Here is an 18950-nt window from a genome sequence, read left to right on the forward strand (position 1 = left end):
GAAATGTATTTTTTTTTTTTAATATATATTTGTTTTGAAACCGACCCATTGCAAACAAAATGGCCATTTTTTGAAAACACAAAAAAACATTGTCATTGTTAACAATAAAAAGAAAATACTCAAATTTAGTTAATATCATTTAAAAGAGTACGCTTGAAAAGTCAAATTTTAAGAATTAATTATGAACACAAGAAAAAATTATACATCGTCAAACTGATAAATTTCTTGCGGATTTACTTTTTGTATAAAAATACATTATTATTTTATGTATTTTAACTAGAAGACAAAGAGAAGATACATGCGAGTTTCTTAGAATTGGTTGTTTGTAACTTGTAAGCTATAAGTCGACCACAAACACCAAATACCAACCCAATCACATTTCATAAACAAACAAAATTCTGAAATAAACAAATTCAAATAATTACAACATTATGTATGTCCTTATCAACTTCAAATTTCATCTTTTAATAAATCATTTCCCAGCCAAAAGTTACATCAAACAGACAAAATACACCTCAATTTCCGTTATTTCTTAGAAATAACTTTGCTTGTTAAATGATTATTTTCAAGACACATCATATAACTTTAATGATAATTAATGGTAGGGTAAATAATTTTACACAAGTACACTACCTTTTATAAAAGATCTACAGTTACTGCATCATTTGTTTTTGTTTTCTCCAAATACTCTTCATACAATGTATGGTATTTTGCAGGAATATAATCCTTAAATCTGTCAAATGTCAATACCAACACAAAAATTAGAAAAATAGATAATATCAAAAAAAATAAGAAGAAGAAGAAGAAAAAAAAAATAATTCTAATACCTTTGGAGAAGATGAAGTCTATCTGGTGCAGAAAATAATCCCATGATACATTGAAGAACATGACCTATCTTCATTGCTTTAGATTTAAGTGCTTTCATAAATCCCACAAATTCTTTATATTCTCCATCACTAAGCTTCTCTCTAACCTGTAAATTTATAAAAACTTGCATAACTTATTCAAGAACAAAAAAAGATAATAATACTAATAATAATAAATCCCACTTTTGTTTTACCTGAATAAGAAAAGTGGATCCCTTCTTCTCCTGGTTTTCACAAGCCAAAGAAGTTGAATTTGAACTTGAACTACCCCTTACAGTTTCTAAATTGATCAACTCAGTCCTCCTTTCTTCTACAGCTATCTCCTTTTTAACTTCTCTGATTCCATTGTCACACTTTTGTAACAAGTTTTCGTTTTTAGGGTTTTCTATTTTACGTTTTTTTATAAAATAAGGTGCGGATAATTGACTGCTTGTTTCTTCATCTACCAAATCAATCACTTCATGTTTTTTGACTTCCACATTGCTATTATTATTATTATTATTATTCAAACTTGAAGTCTGATTTTGTGCATTGAAAGAAAGATTTGACCGGTTTGCAGGAAGTATTTGACTAAGCCGAGACGAAATGTTGACTCGCCTTAATTCACTCGAACATGGCAATGATGATGATGATGGTTCTATAGACTGAGATTTATTTGATGTGGCAATCTGTAAGACCCGTTGAGATATAGTAAATATTTAATGAATAGAAGGAAAAAAAAAACATGCAATTGAAAAAAATCGAAAAGAACATACTAAAGATTTGAGAAATTTGTCCTGATCAAGTTTGTCCAGAGATATGATCTTGTCCCTGCTACTTTTTTCTCCTGAAAAACGAAAACAAGTGTATTAAGATTGTATTTGAGTAAATTACATTTTTGGTCCCTTGAGTATAACTGATTTTTGAAATTTTGGTCCTTGTTTGAGGTTTTTATAACGTTTTTGGTTTCATGTTCCAAGAAAATGATTGTATCTTTGGGACCAAATTTGCAAAAAATAAGCTGTACCCAGGGACCAAAAATAGTCATTTTACTTGGAACAGGAACCAAAAACGTTACAAAAACCTTAAATGAGGACCAAAATTGAAAAGATCAGATATACTCAGGGACCAAATATGTAATTTCAAAGAGGTATTTTCTGGTCAACCTGGTTCTTGAATCTGAGTTGACTTTTGTTTCACTGGACAGCTAATTGCAGCATCACGAAAGAAACGGGTCAATGTAAAAACTACATCCCCAAATTTGGAGTAACACTGCGTAAGGAAGGACATGTCAGGTAAAGGGCAAAAGAGTAATTTCACAAGGTCGATGGTGTCTGTTAACCTTGAGGTGAGGCCGAATCCATAGTGAAATCTGGGACTGATGGTTTTGTTTTGAAAACCTGTATGTATATATAAACACATTAAAAAGTCAAAACTCATTTGACCAAAACTAACATAATTTAATTATTTATTTTTATACCGACTAAAAAAAACAAAAAAAAAAAAAAAACCTTTCATCACAAAAAATAATTGCCCCGTGATCATGGCGATGCCGAATGACACGGCCCACAGCTTGGTTGACCGCCCGTGACGCTTGTTGACTGTACCACTCTTCTCCTGTGAGAACCTAAAAAGGCAATCTACTTTCAAGAAAATATAAAATAAAAAAATATAAATTTAAGTGAGTTTGACTTTGTTGACCAAAATGAATTACCTTGGATCCTTTTTGTGAGAGTGCTTGTTGGTCTAAAAACTCACGTTTTAAACGGATTTTTGGATCATTCCTCATTGCAAATGGAATTCCAGTCACAATCACAGCTCTTCCAGCTTGATCAGCAAAATCTAGTCCTTCACTTACCTATTTACATTAAAAAAAAAATAAAATTATAAAATTAAACTAAATAAATGTCATAGGAAGAAAATAGTCAAAACTATATGAAATAATAAATTACCTTTCCACGACATACAGCAAAAAACACTGCTCCAGTAGTCGAGTTGTCTCTTAGCTTAGCCATGTAGTCCTGTTCAAATTTTAAAATGAATTAAAGAAAATAAATTTGTTAACTGAAAGTGAATAAATAATTTACTCTTACATCAATTGCTTGGGGAAAAAGTGAAGATTGTCTAGGCTCCACAACTGGTAGCTTATGTTTACAGATTCTTTCCCAAATAGTACTCGAATTTGTTGAAGTTACACCCTGAAAACATGAAATTTGTTTTATTAAAAAGTACAAGAGATTATAATTTAAGATAATAAGATATTATTATTATTATAATTATTACCGTGTTCTTCCAGAAATCAATGCATAGATTCAAAAGGTAGTAAGATGGAAAAAATACAAGAAGCCCATCTGGTACTATTCGAGCAAAATTCACTACAAAACAAAAAATATATATATTAATATTAACAAGTGATTTGACATGACATTTTTATAAAAATTGTCATATATATAATATACTTACCAATGGAATTACCCAAATTCAGTTTATATTCAGGAGAATCGCGTGTTCTATAAGAAGAATTAAACGGATGACCAGAGGGACCCACTGGAACAATTCCAGCCCATAATTGATTGTCTTGTATAACATGAGGATTCTCCAAACGTATAGGAAAATTCCTATATTTTAATAAATAAAAAAGTAAGTAGCTATTAAAAAACATAAGGATTATATAGTATGATAAGTTCATACAGTTTCAGTTCCTCGGCAAATGAATCCATAGGTGATAAAGTGCCAGATGTCAAAATAATAGATCCAACATCTCTTTTTGCAAATTCTTCCATAGCAACACCAGGATTAAAACACCACCAGCTGAAGATTCTAGATGCTTTGCCTACATATGGTGTCATAAAATAGTGTCATAACTGTAATATAACAAAAACTAAACATAAACTTAAACATATTAATACATATTTTACCTTTAAATGTATCACTTGATTTCACTTCAACTTCCTGAACATGAACCTGAATTCAACAATAAATAAAAGATTCTAAGTTACAAGAGGTTACTACAAGCTTCAAGGGTAGAAAAGTAAAAGTTCAAAAACTTACACGATAATATTTGGCATGGGCGTCGTTTCCATCACTTTTGAAGATTATTTTAAGAATGTCTGATATACTCTCCAACCTATTCACAGTTCCCTTTGTCTTTTGAGGATCACTGGTTTTTGCATCTGTAATAAAGAATAAACCAAACCTTAAAAAAATACTTATATAATAAAGACATGATACTGGGTGTGTAGTGTGTAGTGTGTAGTGTGTACCTTCTTCTAGTAATACAGTTGCATCTTCAATTGTGTCAATGAGCTTGGTGGCTGTTTTGTGTGTGATATTTAGCTCACCAAAAAGCTCATAGATGTAAGGACCAGGTTTGGTAAAGCCCAATTCTTTGGAGTCAATTTGAACTTCAGAAATTCGCTTCTCAAGCTTTAACAGAAGTGCTGCAAAGTGCAAAAAAGTAAACTTTCTTATAATAAAGTTCAAATGATCATGGAGTTGATGAGAGAAAACAATATACCTCTGAGAATAGCAAAATTATCTGGATTATATGATGTGTCATTTGATTGATCTCTCCTGGAAACAGCAAGGTCTACACAGTTTTGTGCTTCAGAAATACATGAAGTTAAGAGGGAAGAAGGTAGGTCAAAAGAGGCAGCATCTGCACATATTCCCTCCTATATATTTCATAATACAAAAAAATTGAAAGGGTTCATTTATTATATCATCATATGTATTATATAACTATGTATACATATATTAGAAACTTACAAGATTATGAGCTTCATCAAATATAAGTATACTGTTTGCCCACTCAATGCTCAAAGATTTTCTATTGCCAGGATCGATAAGATAGTTGTAAGGTGCAAATAAGATATCAACAACTTTATGGAGCTCACGTGACATATAATAAGGGCATCTGCATTGTGCATTTACAGTGAAATGTTAGACATATATTGCAGAAAAATGGTTAACATTTGTCAAAAGTTACAAAAGGATAAAAAAACTAACGGGCCACTCTGTTTCCCAATATTGACCAAGTCCTCTATGTCAATAGGTTCATCACCAAGACCAGGATTATTCTTCACAAATTCTATGAAACAAAAACAACAGATGTATATCAGTATCTCCCCAAATCAATGGATGAAAAGTGAAAAAAAGAATAGCTTACCTGAGACACGAGGAAAATGGGTACAATACCGTTTTGTGCGTTTTTGACATAGGAAATGACAGGCATTTGTCTGTGTTTTCCCATGAAGTAAACTTACATCAGGGTGAATGCATAATTGCTCACGAGATCCTAATACAACCATTTTGGGTCTGCATAAGTAATTGATATGTTTATATAGTCAAACCAGTGTAATCGACTTCTAACATGGTCTGAAATCGTTAATATCAAATATCAACCCTGACCTGTAGATGGTTCTTTTGAGCTCTTGAACCACTTGTCGAATCTGGCTGTGAGTGCGTGAAGTGTATATAATTGTGGGAAGCCGTGATGATTCTGACTGTGACGATGGTCCTTCTGAGTTTTTGCCTCCTGTGTCCTGACTTCTTATCGCATTCCTACCTGTTGAGAAACTACCCAAACTCTTTCTCCAGGCTAAAGTGGCACACAGAAGACATAATGTTTTGCCAGTTCCAGTAGGACTCTCTAATAGGGCGTTAGACCTCTGCCACATGATGAAATGTGTCAACAACATGTCAAGGTTAGCACAAAGATGAATATCATAATCATATTGACGTAAATTGGTTTGAGCTTCTTAAATTAGTTATCAAACAGTGGTGTTCGTCACAAATACGCAATTTGATGTTTGTGATGTTAGCAAGGTAAACCTCCAATGACTGTGAATAGCTATGCAACACCTTATAATTGGAATAGATGGAAATCAAGATATGTATTCGATTTGAGACGTTAAGTAGATTTAGGAGAGAAATCATACGTCTTGAAGAGATTGGATGACTTTTTCCATGTAAACGAGCTGGCAATCGTACGCCTCAAAGGGGAATTCGACATTGATTCCCCTGATCTTGTAGGTTGGCATCTCTACCTGCTTCTATGTGCGATAAAGAAAACAAACAGATGATGAAATGTGAATGCCCTTCGACTGAGTGGCCTTTCGCAAACCCTAGATGAATGTTCCTCCAAAGTCCAAACTCTCTGTTTATGTTCCCGCCATTTTTGTGTTGAGTACGCTATCGAATCTAATAAATTTTTGAGTAAAATTACAAACATAGGCCAATAGCACCTAAACTAATTCAATTAAGGGAAATTTTAAAAACTTGTACTTAAAAATGGTTTAATCACAGCAATATCAAAATAGGAGTATTCTTTTTAACAGTATAGTAAAATAATTTATTTTATAAATAGAATTTTGCAAAATCATTTTTTTATTCTGTCAAATTAGTTTGTCAAAGCATATGAATTTTACGTAACTAATATTTATGGCTTAAGGATAAATTTACATTCATTGCAAAGTAACCCCTAATGATTTATTTGTATTAGAGTATTATCCACATTCATCAATTGTTTTTTTTTTTTTTTGTCTTTTCTTGGATATTTTGTTACCTAATGGTAAACCAATAATATCTGAAAATATCTCAATCCTATTTGTTTTGGTTTTATTAATCAATTTTTTGTTAGAACATTAGAGTGTTTTTTATTACTTGGATACATTAAGAGTCGTGATACACTTTCATATCGAACTATTTCGATGGTACAATCGAAATTTCAACCGAATAAAACTTAGTTTTCTTGAACATGGAGAATGTGAATGTTATGATTCTTGTATTATAATTTGTATGACCAAAAACAATATGTTAACTACTGTTGAAAAACTATCACATGGAAGTTTTATAACCATCGCTAAAGTGCCTTAAAACCTGGTCTAGGATTAGGGTCAAAAATCGGGTCTAAACTCTCAGATTCGGATTTTAATGAATTTTCCATAAAGCAATATAAATCTAAATAAACTACATTAAACCCAACTAGGGGCTCTCTCCCTTAGACCCCACTACCAGGGCGTTGCCCCCTAACTCCCGTGTGGTTCAGGGGTTTCGCCCCTAAATAACAATATATTTTAAATAAAGATAAACTCAAACAAGTGTATACTCTGCATCACCCTTATTTGTTCAATATTTATCAAAATTACATTAGTCAACAAGTGTACCTCATTACACTTAAATAATATTAGTGACACAAATTGTCACACCCCGAAACCGTGATGGCGGAATCGTTCCGGGGTGGAGGACGTCATGCGTAGTATCACAACAATTGTATCATAGCAAGCATAGTAAACACAACCAAACATTGAATACATATGTGAAAAGGTTTACATTGTTTAATACATAGTTTTGTTCATATCAAAAGTAAAATAGAAAGGTGCGACTCTAACGCTTCGACTTCTCCGAACTCCTGGAAGTACATGTCTACTAATTCCCTGAGAATACAAGCAGTTTTGAAAAATATCAGCATAAAGCTGGTGAGTTCATACGCATTTAGTTTTTGGTGGAAAAATGTTCTTTGAATCTTTTTGAAGAGTATTCCTCAAGAAAATCCTATATTTTCTTATGAAAAGCGTGTTTGAAAAACCCATTCCTTCCATGACTTCCAGATTCATACAAGATATGTACAATCCAAGGAGTCGTGAAAGGCATATGAATATCCATTGATTACATATTAAACAATCTGTTTTTGAATAGCCGGGTTATCCCGGGAAAATCCTATATTTTCCCTAAAGGTTGATGATTGATTATCCGTTCTAAACTGAGGTTTTGCAAGTATATACCATACTCGTGTATATAAAAGCAGTTTGTTTTAAAAACCCTGGTTACACCCAGAGAGGTATATTAGTCTTAAAACTAAATAAAAGAAGATCGTGATGAACTAAGTCTTGAAGATATTATTATTAATACCCTCCGGTAATCTATCGGTTATTACTTTGAGGTTAGTACATTTGATTCATTATTACAAAAGTAAATTCCTGTTATCTAGGTTGTGAGTTTCATAACCATAACTGACTGGATATGGCCCGCAACGGCCGATATCCTTAATGACTTTGTCACCCGCAGACCTGCCGGTCCAACTGTAGCTAGCAGTGAGGTGCAGGGTTGTCAGTCCCGTAGAGATCTATACACAGCAGTCACGCTCTCCCTACAAGAGATTCTGGTCACGAGTGCTAGTCCTCCACTCTGTTTCTTGTAGTGAGTGTTACCAAGGACGTGTCTCAAACATAGCCTAACAAATTTACAAGTAATAATACCGAAAATTTTGTTTATGATTTGCATGAAGCCTTTATAAAATAATACATTTTATTATATGATTCACAAGTTCATTGTTCTAGTTTTGAAAACTGTTTCTACGAGTTGATTTCTTAATCGTTTGGTAAAACTGTTTTCCGTGTTAAAAGCATACTGAAAATATAATTATCTTAAACAAAATAATATATTTTGAGCACAAGTTTCCTTGTACTTTTGCTTGTATTCCCTCCTGAAAACACGAAAAACTCGGAAAAAGCGTAGGGGTATGAACTCACCTAGGGTGATTTGAATGAAGGATCGAAATGAAAAGTTGGGTGTTCAAGTGAAGCCTTGAACACAATTTGATCCTAATTAACATGCAGTGATACATAAAGGAGTCAAATGAAAGTATTTCACCACTAAATGTGACGGAGAACCACTCTAGGAACTTGGGACTACTTGCACTAAGTGTTAGGACCTTAAAGGATTGCATTAGGTGAGTGTATGGCCACCTTTAAGGTGTGTGCGGCCATGGGTGTGCGGTCGTACACCCATGATGGAAGGTGTTCTTGGGGTGTTTCAAGTTCCATATTTGCAATCCATAAAGTGCCCTAGGCCTATACTCAATTGTAGTGCAAGTTAGGGGTCCTAGAAGTGTGTTTGTGGTCCTAGAATGAGTGTGTGGTCGCACACTTGGGTGTGCTGCCGCACACTTGGAGTGTGCGGTCGTACACCCCACACATAGATGTCTAAAACGTCAAATCTAGGGTGTAGCAAGGCTAGGTTCATGTCCAACTCAAATATGGAAGTCCAACTCTCACTTTGGAGGGTCTTTTAGGAGTGTGCGGCCAACCTTATGAAGGTGTGCGGCCGCACTCCTTCAAGAGATAAGAACATGATGAAATGTGACGAATCAAGGCTTAGATGAAGTGGTTCTTCAAGCATAACAAGCTAAGGGATGGATTACTCACGTTTTTAAAGCCTTGGGAGGGTTTGCGGTTGAAGAGTCTTGAGAGAAAAGGTGTTGTGTACTGCCAAGGTGTTAAAGGAATGAAAGGAAAGGGGTCTACCCTTTATATAGGGGTGAGAGTGATGTCAAGAGCGAGTGTGCTGCCAAGGGAGTGGGTGTGCGGCCGCACACCCATGTGTACGGCCGTACACTCCTCCAAAAGGTGTGTATGGCCCGGTTTTCTCACTATGTGACATACTGACTCATTCCTAATCTCAACCTTGGTCAAATCCAAGCTTAGAACACTTAAATGAACCCTTAAATAGCACCAGAAATCAACAAAAACAAGTTGAATATTGATTGAATAAACTAAATGTACAAGATAGAAGTTTCGGGTTGTCACATCATCCCCCCGTTAGAGGGAATTTCGTCCTGAAATTCAAGGATAGAGGTATAACTCATAGACCTGGAAAAGATGGAGGTACTTAAGGTTCATGGAACTCTCGTGCTCCCAAGTGAATCCAAGTTCCCTATTGGTGTTTTGGGTGGACCTTCACTATCGGGATGTGACGCTACTTCGTTCGCTTGACTTCTCGATTCGTGAGTTCAAATGATTCCTACACGAAGCGTAGAATCTCGTCTAACTCGAGGTTGTCGAGGGGAAATTGTTGGTGTCTCATCGGACAGACACTCACTTTGGTTCGACATGAGGAAGACGGGATGGGCTTTGATGGGTTCTCGGGGGGAACTGGAGTTTGTACGCTACGGGACCGATCTAGCAAGGATCTTGGACGGTCCAACGTATCCTGATTTTAGCTTTCAACACCTTCCGAAGCGTATCAAGCCTTTCCAGGGTGTGACCTGCGAAAGGACACGTCAAGAAATCTGGCATTCCAATGGTTTTGACTCTCCTCAGTGTAGCCCTCTCATACGATCTCTTCTGTCGTTTTTCGGATGATTTCAGGACTCGTGCGAGTGCTGTCGGGGACTTGACTCTTGACTATTTGCATGTCGCCCACCTCAGCCCAACACAGAGGGGATCTGTACTTACGACCATAGAGGGCTTCGAACGGTGCAACCTTGATACTGGAAAGGTCGCCGTTGTTGGAGGAAATTTCGATTAAGGGTAGATGTGTGTCCCATGACACATCTTCAGTTTTCCAAATGGTTCTCTTACTTTGTCCTTGATATGAGCATATTTAGTCATATAATTCATGCATTATCTTAATACTTTATGTTGTTGTTGTCTCATTTAATGAACAAAAGGTGCTTAATTAGTTTATAATTTCATTTTTCAGCAACAATTACATGCTCGGATAGAAAAGGAAGCGGAACTAGCGATTGGACGCTTGGATCTTGGATTTTGAAGAAAGAAGGATGTTGTTGGACAGCTTGACCCCTCGTTAGTGTTTTGGCCATATCTCATGAACCGTAACTCCGATTGAAGAGATTCAAAATGTTCTGAAAAGTAGACACAATTTCGGACGACTTTCGTGTTTTGATAAAATGCTGATTCGAAACGTACTCGGCGAGTAGGGTCGATTACTCGGCGAGTTGTATCGAACTTTCGCGATTCTAGACGCGCTGACTTGCCGTACACGGGTTTTAACTGTCGGACTCGCCGAGTAGGTCACTGGACTCGCCGAGTAGCCTCTGTTTTGTGAAAATCTATATAAAGGGACTTTCAGATCGATACCCTAACATGGAGAGAAACCCTAGGAGGCTGAGAAACGATTGGAAGTGCTGCTAGGTCGTGAGGAACTGAAGAATCAACCCTACATTCAATTGTGAAGAGAATCAAGACAATTTTGGTTTATTCTTAGTAACTTTTTGATTTGAATCATGTTTACATACTTTGATTTCGTTTTTAAGTGCATATTTAGTCATATAATTCATGCATTATCTTAATACTTTATGTTGTTGTTGTCTCATTTAATGAACAAAAGGTGCTTAATTAGTTTATAATTTCATTTTTCAGCAACAATTACATGCTCGGATAGAAAAGGAAGCGGAACTAGCGATTGGACGCCTGGATCTTGGATTTTGAAGAAAGAAGGATGTTGCTGGACAGCTTGACCCCTCGTTAGTGTTTTGGCCATATCTCATGAACCGTAACTCCGATTGAAGAGATTCAAAATGTTCTGAAAATTAGACACAATTTCGGACGACTTTCGTGTTTTGATAAAATGCTGATTCGAAACGTACTCGGCGAGTAGGGTCGATTACTCGGCGAGTTGTATCGAACTTTCGCGATTCTAGACGCGCTGACTTGCCGTACACGGGTTTTAACTGCCGGACTCGCCGAGTAGGTCACTGGACTCGCCGAGTAGCCTCTGTTTTGTGAAAATCTATATAAAGGGACTTTCAGATCGATACCCTAACATGGAGAGAAACCCTAGGAGGCTGAGAAACGATTGGAAGTGCTGCTAGGTCGTGAGGAACTGAAGAATCAACCCTACATTCAATTGTGAAGAGAATCAAGACAATTTTGGTTTATTCTTAGTAACTTTTTGATTTGAATCATGTTTACATACTTTGATTTCGTTTTTAAGTGCATATTTAGTCATATAATTCATGCATTATCTTAATACTTTATGTTGTTGTTGTCTCATTTAATGAACAAAAGGTGCTTAATTAGTTTATAATTTCATTTTTCAGCAACAATTACATGCTCGGATAGAAAAGGAAGCGGAACTAGCGATTGGACGCTTGGATCTTGGATTTTGAAGAAAGAAGGATGTTGCTGGACAGCTTGACCCCTCGTTAGTGTTTTGGCCATATCTCATGAACCGTAACTCCGATTGAAGAGATTCAAAATGTTCTGAAAAGTAGACACAATTTCGGACGACTTTCGTGTTTTGATAAAATGCTGATTCGAAACGTACTCGGCGAGTAGGGTCGATTACTCGGCGAGTTGTATCGAACTTTCGCGATTCTAGACGCGCTGACTTGCCGTACACGGGTTTTAACTGCCGGACTCGCCGAGTAGGTCACTGGACTCGCCGAGTAGCCTCTGTTTTGTGAAAATCTATATAAAGGGACTTTCAGATCGATACCCTAACATGGAGAGAAACCCTAGGAGGCTGAGAAACGATTAGAAGTGCTGCTAGGTCGTGAGGAACTGAAGAATCAACCCTACATTCAATTGTGAAGAGAATCAAGACAATTTTGGTTTATTCTTAGTAACTTTTTGATTTGAATCATGTTTACATACTTTGATTTCGTTTTTAAGTTTATGTTTACTGCAATCATGAGCTAAAAACTTATTCTTCTGTTAGGGTAGACAATTTTGTGAACATGGATTGATTATTTGAGTAGGATTAATTTTAATTGGTAATTATGTTTTGTTAAGCTTGTTAAAGAACCTTATGTGTTGACAATAACTATTCTTCTATTAATAAATCAGTAATTAAGTTGTATGAACATCTCTTAGTTATTAATTTCATATGACTTATTGTGACCACATAGTTGTATGTCTAGGAATAACGAATGTGAAACTAGAATTAACTAGAAGATAGGTAAGTTAATGTGTGAGATTGTTTGATGAACATCAGCAATAGGTTAATTGAAGGGTCAATTTAATTAACCATTACAAGTCTTACTTAACCCGAATCAATAATCTAGGAAACCCGTTAATTTAGACAACTGGCCATTGCTTGAGTTAATTTGTTTTCTAAGAATTAGGAATAGCGAACGTGAACCTAATTATCTTAATCGGTAGCCAATGAAGAATTAATCTGATACATTAAAATCATCCATGGGAACAAATGTGTCGTACCTAAACAGAAGTCCTCTTTACTATTGAATTTAATTGGTAATTAATTGTTTTAGTTGCTAGTTAGTTAATTTGTGTGTTGGTTATTCTAATTAAGTTTCTAGTCTTGTAAAACTAGAGAAAACCCCCATTTTGTTATTTTTTTATTTAGATAATATTAGCATTTATTTTAATTGTTTACCGTTCCCTGTGTTCGATACCCTACTTGCTTGAACTATATTACTAATCGATAGGTACACTGCCTTTCGTGTGTTTATTTTGTGTCTAAGTTAGTAGGATTAAAACTAGTTGGTTTTACACACATCAAGTTTTTGGCGCCGTTGCCGGGGAACGGTTCTAAATAGTTAATTTTATTTGCTAATTGTTATTATTTTTTTATTTGTTGATTAATTTTTTTATTTAGTTTAATTTTTATTTTTATTTTTATTTATTATGTATTTTCCAAATCTCGATGCTTTTGATGCTTTTCTTGAGGAAGTAGTACAGGAAATTGAGCAAGGAGATGAGGAGTATGACTCAGATGAAGATTTGAAGAAATTTGGAAGATGGTTAGATAACATCTTGCCCAACACAAAAGGGACATCTGAGTTACAAGATGAAGAATTTAATCCAGAAAGAGATTTGGAGGAGCTGGAAAGGTTGCTAGCAGAAAGGTCGGACGAAGAACAAGAACAAGCTGAATTGCAGGAACCAAGTTGTGGTTTGACCATTACCACGACATGGTCCCCTGTTCTTCTGGTTTGTGTTTCGAAGCATGGGGTGACGATTCCAACTTTGGAGAAAGTTCTAAAGCGCGACCCATTTCTGATTAGTACCCGACCGGTCTCAACTCTTGTCAATATTCTTGGGTTTTATGAATTCAAGCTCGTTTGGCCAATTTTTGAAGCAAAGAGTCGAATTTTACAAATTGGTCCAAAGAAAATATTTAATGCAATGGATGGATGGGCATTGATTTTATTAGAAGTTTATTAAGTTGGGAGTCCAGCTAAAGACTCGCACAAAAAGAAGCGCTTGCAGGAGGCAACCCGTCATTAGAGTTTGCTTTTCTTTTTCTTTCTAAACTTCTAGTGTTTAAGGATAATTTAGGATTTTTTTTATTTTAATTTTTTTTATTACTTGGTTTTTTTTTTTTTTTTGATCTTTTCAGTTTGAGTGTAAGGATGAATGTGAGGGTCTAGAGTCAAGGCTGACGAAGCGAGAAATCGAGTCTAGGCGAGAGAGGAAACGAAGTTTTGAGTCAAGCTATGAGTCCAATTGATAGAAGGGTTATAGAGTGTTTATTACCTAAAGAAAAAAAAGAGGGAAATTATTAGTGTATATAACTCCCATACATCAGAAACGGACTTGGGCAGAATAAACTTTTTGTCACACAGCGGTCTACTCGCCGAGTGCATCTTATGGACTCGCCGAGTCCATGTGAAAATTCACGATTCTTCTGCCATTTACGCTTCAACTCGGCGAGTCTACATACTTACTCGACGAGTCGCTCATTCTTCTTACTTTTGAGCTGAAGATTTGATGACATTTGATATGGGCATTGGTTCTATTCTTTGAAGATCATTTTCTGAGCATTTCCAAGAGTTTTTCTCTTATATTTGGAGCTTTTATAAAGACTGTAGCACACAAGATTTTGACACCCAAGACATGGATGAGTTGTTCCCATGTCTAAAGTCAATTGAAGATGGAGCTTAAAGACGAAATATCAACCTCGCCACTACTATCCCAGGGGAGTTTGTTCCAATTCTCTCCTTATTTTTATTGTTCTTTATCATGCATGATATGCAAAGGGGACATTGCATAAATTAAGTGTGGGGTAGGGGGTTGGTTGGTTACACTAGTTAATTTTTAAAGTTTTGCATAAAATTTGATAGGATTAATTTAGAAAATTTTGGTAAAGTAATTAGGGATCATGCTAGTATTATATTTGATGATTGCATGAAAACCCAAATGTTTAGTCGAGCCTATATACGTTCTAGTGCATTTGTGGCTTCCTTATTCTAGTGAAATCATGGGACAAAAACACGACCTCTCTTAGTTTGAAGGATGCAATATGTTTAGCATCGTGTACCAGAAATGTATCCAGGAAAATTATTATCGCTAACCAATAAGGGTTGAAGTTGAGCGCCCCTGCTTAAGCATGTAGGGTTTTGCGTGAAAAAAGTGAGTTACATATTAAAAAAAAAAAGTGAGAGAATTACAAGAAAATTTTGAAGAATTTTTGGAGCATCAAAGTTAAGTATGAAGTTCAAAGATCAAAGTTCTGGAAAAAAAAAAAGTTGAAGATACCAAAAATCAAACAATAAGGTGGTGAATTCAAAGAAATTAAAGATCAAATGTCAAAGAAGTGAAGAATTCCAAAGAGCTCCAATGTGGTATCATAAATTATAATTGTCTAGATTATGTATGCTTGGGTTGCTCAACCAAAAATACCTTGAGGTTAAGAGGTTTTCTGAGGATGGATTCGGAGGGATGCATAAAATGAGCATTGTTCGGAAAAAGTGGGCGAATGTTTATGAGGATTGTGAGTATTTGGAGTATGGGGGTTATTAGGAAAATTTTAGACACAAATGCATGCGTTGCGGTCTTGGCATAATGGATGGGTTCGATTGGGATTGTCTTATGTAATATTAGTCCTTCTCTTTATGGATGGTACTCTTCATATGAATACTTTCGTATTTTGAAGAGAGATGAATTCTTTGAAGTTCGCATCTGGTTGTCGTCACGAGCGACGGGAGTTTCGCGATCGAACGATTTAAGACAAAATGGTTTGGTATAACATAGACTCAGTCGTGCCAGACAGAATCGTGTCGTAGAATCACGCATCCAGTTAGTCCGGGAGGATCGTTTTGCTAGCACATTGGTGCCCCTGGGTGAATGTCTCTGGTGTTTGTTGTGTTGGATTCGAAATTGGAGGGTACCACAAGTACGAGGGTTCTGATACTTCAAAATTATGAACTTTTTTTTTTATGAAATGGTTCTTACTAGATCTTCATATAATCGCTTGGTGTATACAAGTTATGTATAACTACAACTGACTCTAACGTATTCACTAAGCTATCATAATTTACTCATTAGAGCTTCAAATCTTATATGAATGTCGCGATTTAATTTGGACAAGAAAGTAATCACAATTATGAACAATTATTGGGGTTTTCGAAAATGTACCAAAACATAGCAGGGTTCTTTGATGCTTCCTCATTCTCTGAGGTCAGACTCCTCCTGCTCCCCCGTTGTTCTTCTCTGTTGGGCAGTCTCTTTTGAAATGTCCAATACTGCCACAAAGGTGACATGTTGGAATAGCCCCAACTTTGGTATTCAGAGTGATGAACTTGATTAGGGTCTTACAATTACGGACAGTGTCCCTTCCTGTTGCATCTGGTGCAATGCAGCACTCGGCAGACTCCATGATGATGGTAGTTGCATTTGCTGCAGTGTGGGAGATTTCCATAGTAGGGTATGGTTGGTGTTGGAACAGCAGGGCTGGCTGGGGTACCGACTGTCCCAATTCGTTGCCTCTCAGTAGGTCTTTGGGTTCAACAACTCCCTTTGAACTTTCGCTTCAGGACATTAGGTTGGGGATCAAGTGTGTCCTTTCTAGTAGGCACTTGTTGTTGAGATTGGTTAGCACCAAGATTCGGATTGCCATTTACACTTCCACCCAAATTTGTGTTGTTAGCGTTAAGAACAGTGAGGGCGGCTGCTACAGCTGCTGTGACAGTGGCTTGGAACGTTGCTGAGTCCATTTGGAGGATTGGTGTCTTACTGGTGGGTTGGTTACGTTTCTTCGGAGGCATGATTTGCTACATGTCAAGAAAAGAAGATTGTGAGCAACAATGGTTGCCTCTGGATGTACCCTAAATATTTATCTATGCATTGGGATTCCCGTTTTGCTATCTGACTCTCAGTGATTCGACCCACGTCCCCATGATGTGGTTTTTGCAAGAATAGAAAAGATATGAACACAATATAATTCACATACAATAAATTTACGAACTCCTGGTTGCTCAGCTCATTGAGCTGGCTGGATAACTCTCACATTTTCGTCGTCTCTAGATGATATGAAGGGTTAGCTATAAAGGTAGCTCTGAGGATCAAGTCGACACAGGATTCAACTTGACGCTTGAAAGAAATCCCTGGAGTGTCTTTGGGAAGACATCGGGAAAGTTGCAGACTTCGAAGATGCTCTCGAGGTCTTTAACTTCTTGCGTCTCATTGTCAACATGAGCCAGGAATGCATAACATTCCTTCCGCAGATGATCCTAGGCTTGAAGCAGAAAATGATACAAAGGTTCGAAAAAATCTTATCACTGAGACCAGTGAGGATTTCGTTGAAGGGAAGATTGAGACGAATCGCTTCCTCGAAGTAAAGGATATCAGCACGATTTGAGGATTAACCATTTTGTGCCGATTAGAATATCGAAGTTGATACGAAATTGATGGGGAAAATGAATAATCGTCTAAGTACATCTTATGATTCACGTTTTGAGGACAAAACGGTGATGGGACCTTGATAAAGTTGCTTACTTTTCATGCTATCGATCTAAGGTACACTTTTGACAATGAAAATCTTTAACTAAAATATGATAGTTGCCACCATTGTCGATATCAAGATTACACAAAGTTTGAAAATTTTGACCTAGGAGTAGGTCTACCACATACCAACAGAGGAAGAATTTGCCAACATAAAGAACTAGCGAATCGGTACTTGCAAGGCAAGAATGTCTACAGAGAAAGGAGTTACTTAGAACATAAATAGGAAAGTTATTCTTTAAACTAAAAGGAAGGACAAGTAGAATATTTCCTACTGGCGACGGTCACTTCTCGGGCGGAACCTTAGGTTAGTCAACTGGCGCTCCATGTCAAGCAGGTGACTCTCGTATACTGATTGGCATGCTCGGAGCTCTACGACCTCAGCTCGAGTTGCAGCTAGCTCTCGTTGCTAGGCTTCGTGGGCTCTCAACATCCTCCCATGAGCAACCTCAAGACTGCGAATACGGTTTGTGTTGGCATCCAAGTCTGCCTCAAGTTCCACAGTTCGGTGAATGGCCGCCACGTTCATTTCGACATTGCGAGCCACTTGGTGGACTATGATTGGAAGGGCTCTATCTGCGGAGCCTCCTCCGTCCACATTATAGAAGCGGCGATCCCCATTATACGAGCAGGGTTGGCCTTGTTCGTGACTCCACCTATCCAGGCTTCCGACCCACATAAGCGTTGGGCCTTTATGCACAAGCTGGGGGTTGGGATTTAGTATTGGGGCCACTGGGGGTAAGTTCTCGACTTCTGGTTTCAAGTCAGTCTCTTCAGGAAATGGTTCGGCAATGCCATCGTCAAAAGGGATTCCATGGTTTCCTTCTGGCTCTGGTTCCATCCATCATCTCCTTGGTTAGGAAAGTACGGGTCGCCAGGAAGATGGAAACCAACCATGCTATCTATGCGAGGCGAGGGTAAAGGAATAGTTAATAGGCATCGAATCTATAATACTTCTAATGTATTATAGTTAGATGATTGATTCTCCTGGGTAAAACTCCGGTTCGGTCGTTATAGCACCCTAAAATACTCCTACAGTATTTTAATCCTTATGTTCGGTTCTAGAACTTTTCTGGTATCTAGGTAAGTTTTAGGCTTGTTGCAACACCATAGTTATGTTGGGTTATGAGCATTCTAACACTCCTAATGTGTACATGCAACCCTATAAACCTTGGATCTATGTTTGTCTAAAATACATGCAAAATTTGATTTCCAAGGTTCTTAATCCTATCTAGCATACATGGGGAACTTTTAAACATAAAATATAGTTAGAAATACATACCTTGTAGTTATTGGATTCCTTGAAAACCTTGTGAGCCTAGCACCCCAAGTGTGATGCCTCAAATGTTTCACACAACACCAAATGCACTTGGATTAAACTTTGAGAGAAATGATTCACACTTAGAAAATCGGCTAGCCCTATCTTATCTCACTAGTTCTAGTGGTGTCCGATTTTGGTGGCTTCATATCCTTATATAGTGTGTTACAATTAGGGTTACACCATGGAAACCCTAATGTAACATGGCTCTTCATTTCCATGACCCATGGGTTTGTAACTCCCATGGAGCATCCATGGAGCATCCTATGGACCTTAGCCTAACTTGATAATCCATGG

The 18950-nt window shown here is 36.8% G+C and overlaps 1 protein-coding gene across 1 annotated transcript; it reads right to left on the reverse strand.

The window, feature by feature from the left end:
• Positions 1 to 511: 511 nt before the first annotated feature.
• Positions 512 to 6039, reverse strand: LOC111878128 (regulator of telomere elongation helicase 1 homolog). Its single transcript, XM_023874639.3, has 22 exons — positions 5786 to 6039; positions 5256 to 5515; positions 5014 to 5162; positions 4854 to 4935; positions 4614 to 4761; positions 4363 to 4519; positions 4109 to 4285; positions 3897 to 4018; positions 3764 to 3809; positions 3537 to 3678; positions 3309 to 3463; positions 3129 to 3220; positions 2939 to 3043; positions 2798 to 2866; positions 2560 to 2703; positions 2357 to 2472; positions 2188 to 2245; positions 2012 to 2117; positions 1622 to 1692; positions 1061 to 1534; positions 828 to 973; positions 512 to 733 (listed from the first exon to the last, which is right to left on the reverse strand). Exons 1-22 carry the CDS (start codon positions 5885 to 5887, stop codon positions 637 to 639), a joined length of 3018 nt encoding a protein of 1005 aa, XP_023730407.1. The 5' UTR covers positions 5888 to 6039; the 3' UTR covers positions 512 to 636.
• Positions 6040 to 18950: the final 12911 nt, after the last annotated feature.

The sequence above is a fragment of the Lactuca sativa genome, chromosome 4 (assembly GCF_002870075.4).
Source record: "Lactuca sativa cultivar Salinas chromosome 4, Lsat_Salinas_v11, whole genome shotgun sequence".
NCBI lineage: Eukaryota > Viridiplantae > Streptophyta > Magnoliopsida > Asterales > Asteraceae > Lactuca > Lactuca sativa.